Below are 7,095 nucleotides of genomic sequence, written 5' to 3' on the forward strand. Positions count from 1 at the left end.
ACAAACATAAAAAAAACCTAAACAACAAAATCACGAAGATACCAACTTACCAAACAAATGTTGACTTATCAGTTCAAAAAAGACAAGTTAAAGTGGGAAAAAGTCAAGATTATGTTTCGTCTAACAACTATTTTGCCTTTTATTAAAACAAGGTGAAACAAAACTGTACAAATACAAAATGTAACTACATGGTGGTGAAAACACAAAGATACAGAACAAAAACACACCAATCATTTGTGTAAAGAATACAGGGCTGTAGATGACTGTAATGATCACATGAATCTGCAGAAATAATTTACAAAATTATAGGTAGATAGATAGATGGATAGATAGATGGATAGATAGATTTAATAGGTTAACGGAAATTATATGTCATCTGTAAAATATAACTCGCTATTAACATCTAGTGGCACCAGCTGAAAGTTGCAGGTAGAAAAGCAAACTATGATCCCATGATATTTTTAAGAATTTCCTCGTACAGTTACGATTAAATCAAGTGTGATCAGATGAATCGCACTCTCATTTTTAAGTTCTCCATATTTATCCCATGATTTTAAGGGAACACATTGATTTTCTTGTGATAAATGATCTCATTATCTTGAGAAATTGGCCAAATTCTTTGTTTGAGAATCAACATAAAATAAACTAATTGTTATCTTGAGATAACGAATTAATTTACTTGTAGTCATGAGAAAACGGCATTAAATTCAATAATTTCAAGCATAATAATAGCAGTAATATTTGTCTCTTCACATATTTTTAGGGTGGCCCATCCTGAGAAAACCCCCCAGAAATCTGAGATAATAAATGCCTGCTGTGGTCATCGGGTTTTGTTGACTGTGCTGTACAGTGCAGCTGGATCCTCTCCAGTTTCCTGACCTCTGGCTCTGAAAAAAGAAAAAGTGATCTTGAAGATAGTATGAAATAATAACTCTCATCATATACCAACACAAATATTAATAATAATAATTTGAATTTTGCAGTGAGGATAATGTTCCTGTGTGAGGGGCTGCTCACTTTCTCGCAGTTCTGACCGTAGTGTACTCGACGTCTTCCTGTTGCTCCACGTGTCTGACGGGCTGAGCTGCTCTGATGTTGGAGTAGAGGAGATCTGGCTGGTTGCTGCAGAAACGGATGCTGGCGTACTGAAGGTCCTCCTGCTGCTCCGGCTGTCTCTGATCAGGCAGACACTGCAGAGACAGAATCACCGTCAGCTGCACGTCTAACGAGCAGCTATTTTTTTAGACTGGATTGGGAGAGTTAATGCTCCAAGCTATCTTGGGTCTTGCTTGTGAGTGAGAGTATTGAAGACTGACAGACAGAAAAATAAAAAATAAAAATGATAATAAAAATAAATTAAAAAATAAAATAAAATGCATTTGAAAAAAAATGAAAAAAAATAAAATGCTTGTCTATTGGTACCCTATTAATCCACAATCATAAACAACACTCCAACACCACACACAAACCACCCCGTTCATGCTCTTCATATCTTCAATTAACAGCACTATCCCATTAAAATAATAATTTAAAAAAAGCCTACGACATCACCATTAGCTTTACATTTCCAGTCCTTATCTCTCTACCCTGCAAAAACTCGCTTTTTGGACATAATTTTAAACTATCTGATATTATGTATATTATATCCAGTCTATTTTGCAAAGCACAGCACAAATAAAATAAACACACACATATTTTTAAGATCTGTGCGAGCGTAACATTGTTTCAGATTGAATTTTCCTCTAATGTTATGATAACCTTTTATCTTCAAGAACATTTTCGTATTTTGCCAGGAAGTAGATTATTTTTTGTTTTGTACATTATTTGATCAGTTTTAAATTCCACTGGATCCATGACTTTTAATGTATGTGACCTCAAAAACGAATGCGTACGATAAGAACCAGGATAAGCTATGAAGACAGGAAATGACTCTGCAGTGTTAACAAACAGGAAGCAGAACGGCTTTTTTTGTACCTGAATACCAAACGTGACTGTTCTCACCTGTGCCCTGTTGTCTGCTCTCCCCTCAGGCTCAGGCGGCTCCCTGGAAGCTCTCCTTCTTCTGGTCAGGAGAATTAATTAAACATAAATGATTAATTATTTCAGTTCAGACTGATTTTCAGTGATTTAACAAACAAAGATTCAGCTCACCTAATGCACAGGAACACAGCGATGAATATGACAGCCAGGAGAACAATGGTGACTATTCCAGCAGCTACTTTCACTGCAGCTGACAGACCACGATCTAAAGATAAAACGTAAAGATTAAAGTAAATTAGGGTGTTCCAGCATATTTGGGGCTATTTGTCCCACAGAGTAAAATATGACAAAACAGTTTAATTCTGTGCTAAATAAAGGTTGAATATCAGCTTACTTATCATTTTACTTGTGCACTAGTTTGTTTTTGCATGAATACACAACAAATATCTTTGAAAAATAAACTTGGCAGTGTCCTCTGGTGGAAAAATAATGACATGCAACATATTTTTTGCATATCTGTACAGCAATTAGTGATTGCCATAAAATATACCCAGATTGGTATATTAAGGATGTCTAAGGATTTATTTTTTTAATTGCAATTATTGCAGAATTTAAAAAAAGTTTATAGTGATTAATCAAATTTTTAATCACATTGTCAACGCTGTTTTGCATTACAAAACAGTTTTAAAGCCCATATTGACAAATTGAAGCATTTCTTACCAAACTGTCTGATTAGAAATCAAATACAGCAAAAACTGGATGGGACTATCATACAGGGAGCACGTATGTAAAGAGAGACTCATGGGTACCTGCAGAACCCGTTTTCATTAGGATATATTGAGGTCAGAGGTCAAATGAACCCTGTGAAATGACCATGCCGTTTTTCCATCGCCAAAATTTAGCCAAATTTCGGACCATAATTCCACTCCCTTATTTAAAAGCTAAGATAACATGGTTGGTACCTCTGGATTACTCAGGTCATCCAGCTTCCAGACTCAGCCTGGTACCTCTTAAACGTGGAATTTTGAATTTGAATTAAAAACATAATAATTACAGACATCAGTAGCATCCCAATTAATGCGTTAATGCTTACAGTCCTAAAATATATATTTAATTATCTATCGGTTTAACTCTACAAAGTAGTTTGACAGAAAATTATTGCCATAAAGTGCCAAACAGTAGTGCAACAGTTTGATGAGTATGTCAAAGCTTTTCTCATCTGGATTATGATGGTTTGATAGTAAATTCAGAAAATATTCTCATCAGTTTTCGGCATAGTGACAGTCAATGGGCCTCATGCATAAACAATATATTAACAAATTTTTCCTCACTTTTCTCGTATATACAGTTTGTTCTTATTTTGTTAGTACCCATTAAATTTGGGGATTCACTGATGTTTTCTTAATTTTGCTTTTCTCTAAGATAAGAGAACAATTTTTTGACTGGTCCTGGGACTTTTACCAAGACAAGAACATCTTGTTTTCACAAGCCACAAATTATTGTCCAGAGGAAGGAAAAAAAATAAGTTATACATTCGAGGAATATTGTTTAAAAAAACAAAGAAAAGAGCATACTTATCACTGGATGAAATTTAGGATGTTTTTGAGTTATAACAATGACTGGATTATTGTATTTCAGTGCTACAGAAATACTACAACACTTGAGGCACTGATCCCAGTTACTGTAATTTCAGTTACTATGTGTCCCTCTGCCTTTTTTCGGCATCTTGACCATGAGTCAGAGTCTTTGCACACGGTAAAAAACCTGCCCTTATATAGAGTTTACGTCGTGTTACCTGTGCTAACAGGTGACTTATGATCAGTGGGATTCATCATTGAGCACACCTTGGTGAGAGCAGATTTGGATGTTTAAGAGCATTTGGTGCATCTGAAGCTGAGTGCTCTATTTTCTCTTACCAGTAAATGAAGAGAAAATTAAGAGAAATTTAAGAGAATGTTGCTGCATGAGGCCCCTTGTCTAATGAAGCGAAAAGGACGGGATCATCTACAAACAGCTGAAATTTCTCCTACACTCGTGATAAAAAGGCATTTTCCGGACCTTAAATCTACTGATATTCTGTTATTATGAACTCAACAATGATTTCTGCACTTAAAACTTCCCCCTTTTAACAATATGAAGGTTTTCCAAATTTTCTGTCTTGATTGAAAACAGGAATGCAACAGTAACCTGCAGTAATCAGGTGTAAGGTGGAGTTCTGACGTCCTCTTTTGTTTTGGGCTACGCAGTAATAATTGCCACTGTGTTTGGTGCTGAAGTTGGTGATGGTGAAGATCTGTCCGGATGCTTTTGGTGACCCTTTATTCTCCTTGTACCAGGTGTATTTAGCTGCTGGGTTAGCGTCACTGCTGCAGCTCAGAGTCACTGAGCTGCCCTCCACTATCTCAGAGGGACTCACTGACACAGAGGGACTCTTTGGAGCATCTGGAGGAGATTTAGAGAATTTAGAAATCCTAAATGTATGATTATCAATACCATTAAAAATATCGACCCTCCTCTTTCTAATACCGCTTTGAAACCTGGTTCTGCATCAGTTTTTTTCTGTTATTTTTTAAATTTTGCACAGTAAAAAACAAAACAAAACAAACAGCAGAACCAAGAGAAACGTGGCAGATTGTGCAAATGAGATACAGAAAACCCTGTGAGGATTATGAAACAATCTCACCTCAAAACTGATCACAAAAACAAATACTGAATCCAACAATATCAAGGCGTTCAAGGCAACGCCTTTCACAAGCTTTTAAATCTCTCAAATGTTAGCAAATGGGTTTGACTTTGTTTAAAAACACTGGAGAAAAAGCAATCAGCAACTTGGCATGCAATGTCCCGCAATATGCTAAAAAATAAAAAAAAAAATAAAGAAAATTAGCTTAATAAAACAGAGAATCTTTAGAAAATTAAAATATAACTAGGGAAAATATCAAGAAACATTTATTTATAATTATAAATATGCATTTAAAAATTGTTACAAAAAATCTCTAATAATCATATGTGTCTTCATTGTTTCATTTTATTTTATCTCTTTTTTCTTAGGTCATGTCCTGTTATTATACATTTACTTTCCCTTTTTTTGTGGTAATTTCAAGTAATTTTCCTGCATTTTGGGGGGGGGCTGTGTCTTTCTTACTTACTCATCACCTTTTTCCATGTTTTTGTGAAAAATCAGGCAAGTTTTTTTTATTAGGTTGATGTGGAGCGAGGTGAGAAAGATGACGACCTCAGTCTCAAGTGGTGGGGATAATGTTACAGGACTAGAAAAAAGCCGGACAGCAACAACAAATTGAGACAGCCTGGGGAAACAGCAGGTAAACCCAGTTTATTTACACACATGATTTGGTGATTTAAAGTTTTACTTTAACCGTACCAGAGTTAGTGATGGTTGGAATAGCGGAACGTCAAACTAAGGTGGTTTTGATGAGTTTCATTTTGTGTCTGTTGGGTTTGAATGCTTTAATAAAGCAGTTATGTCAGTCTTACTTAACTATTTTATTTATGCTTTACCTAAACTCCGGAGCCATAGAGGCAGACCCTCATTTTTAATAAATTGAATTCTTCAAGGCGTACAATTGTGTTTTTCAGTTTGACAAAAACTAGGAAAATAGTGGTGAGCATATTTCTTTCCCGGTCATTTTGTGGGTTTATTTTGTATTTTACTTTATTAGACTGTAAACTACAGTTAATTGTCAGGAACTATATAAAAAGATAGATACTGTCCAAGCTTAATGTCCTTTACATCAGATGTTGCATTTTGAATTAAGGTGTATGTATTTTGTGTTCTGTGACAAAAAAAAACACATCAATATGTAAATCAGGTACACTGTGACTCATATGTGCTTTGACACCACAGTTATGTTTTATACTTACACTGAACATCCACTGACACTGACGATGACGTGATTGATCCAAACTGATTCTCAGACATGCAGCTGTAGTTCCCTCTGTCCTCTGAGCGGATGGACTTAAAATTATAAATTCCCTCTGGTCCCTGATGCAGTTCTTGGTTCTCCTTGTACCAGGTGTAGGTAGCTGCTGGGTTAGCGTCACTGTGGCAGGTCAGAGTCACTGAGCTGCCCTCCTCTATCTCAGCAGAGGGACTCACTGACACATCAGGGGTTTTTGGAGCATCTGGTAGAGATAAAATAAATTAACACAAAGAGGACACATTAATTTGATATGTTGTGTTGAAATGAGAAACAATTACATGTGTGAAAGCATCTGAAACTTTAGGAGTAGTTTTGCGACTGAACTGTGAATAAGATGAAGAAAACAGGAAAAGTTGTTGTAAATCTCTTATTTATCTGTTTTTGATCTTCATATCTTTGTTTTGTCCACACCGATGTGATGTTGTCTCCACATATTATTTCTATTATATTGTTTTTAATCGTCCTTTGCATTTATTATTATTATTATTTATTAATATATTTTCTGAAATGTATTAATTTAGTGCTTTAACCACCTTTCAAAATCTGCCTTCTTTTTCACTTTTATTTCTTTTATTTGCTTTAATATTGTTGATATTTTTGTTCTTCCTTTTTGGTTTTGAATTTCTCTGTTTGGCCTGATTGTTGATGTTCTTTTAATTATTATTTTTAAAGGTGCTTTATAAATACGGTTATTATTATAATCATTATCACATTATTCTTATTTACTACCCACATATAAATGTTGGCTGGGCCGACAAAGCGGCACCTTCTTAGTTTGGAGTGACAGCAGGCTGCTGAAACAGGCAGAGCTGAAGAAAGTGCATGATCAGCAAAATATTGTTATGGATAATAAAGCTTTCAAATGTTTTATTAGTTCCATGATGCTTTTTAAATTAAATGCATTTTACTCACATTTCACATCTAAATATATGTGCTCAGACTTCATGTTCCCCAGCAGGTTCCTAGCTTCACAGTAATACTGTCCAGAGTCAGAGGACTGGATGGAGCTGAAGAAATACTCTGGGTTTTTTCGGAAATTACGTCCATTCTCCTTGTACCAGGTGTAGGTAGCTGCTGGTTTCGCATCACTGCTGCAGGTCAGAGTCACTGAGGTGCCCTCCATGATCTCAGCAGAGGGACTCACTGACACAACAGGGGTCTTTGGAGCATCTGG

The 7,095-nt window shown here is 35.6% G+C and overlaps 1 protein-coding gene across 2 annotated transcripts; it reads right to left on the reverse strand.

Annotated features, from left to right (window-relative positions):
• Positions 1-109: 109 nt before the first annotated feature.
• LOC121942425 (B-cell receptor CD22-like) lies at positions 110-7,085 on the reverse strand. Of its 2 annotated transcripts, XM_088074964.1 has the most exons (7): positions 6,834-7,085; positions 5,863-6,123; positions 4,168-4,422; positions 2,152-2,245; positions 2,002-2,062; positions 1,018-1,190; positions 110-887 (listed from the first exon to the last, which is right to left on the reverse strand). In XM_088074964.1, exons 1-7 carry the CDS (start codon positions 7,042-7,044, stop codon positions 821-823), a joined length of 1,122 nt encoding a protein of 373 aa, XP_087931090.1. In that variant the 5' UTR covers positions 7,045-7,085; the 3' UTR covers positions 110-820. The 2 variants fall into 2 exon arrangements, with proteins under 2 accessions (XP_087931090.1, XP_087931091.1); XM_088074965.1 differs by lacking the exon at positions 4,168-4,422.
• Positions 7,086-7,095: the final 10 nt, after the last annotated feature.

The sequence above is a fragment of the Plectropomus leopardus genome, chromosome 3 (assembly GCF_026936395.1).
Source record: "Plectropomus leopardus strain MGB_pleo_1.0 chromosome 3, ASM2693639v1, whole genome shotgun sequence".
Taxonomy (NCBI): domain Eukaryota; kingdom Metazoa; phylum Chordata; class Actinopteri; order Perciformes; family Serranidae; genus Plectropomus; species Plectropomus leopardus.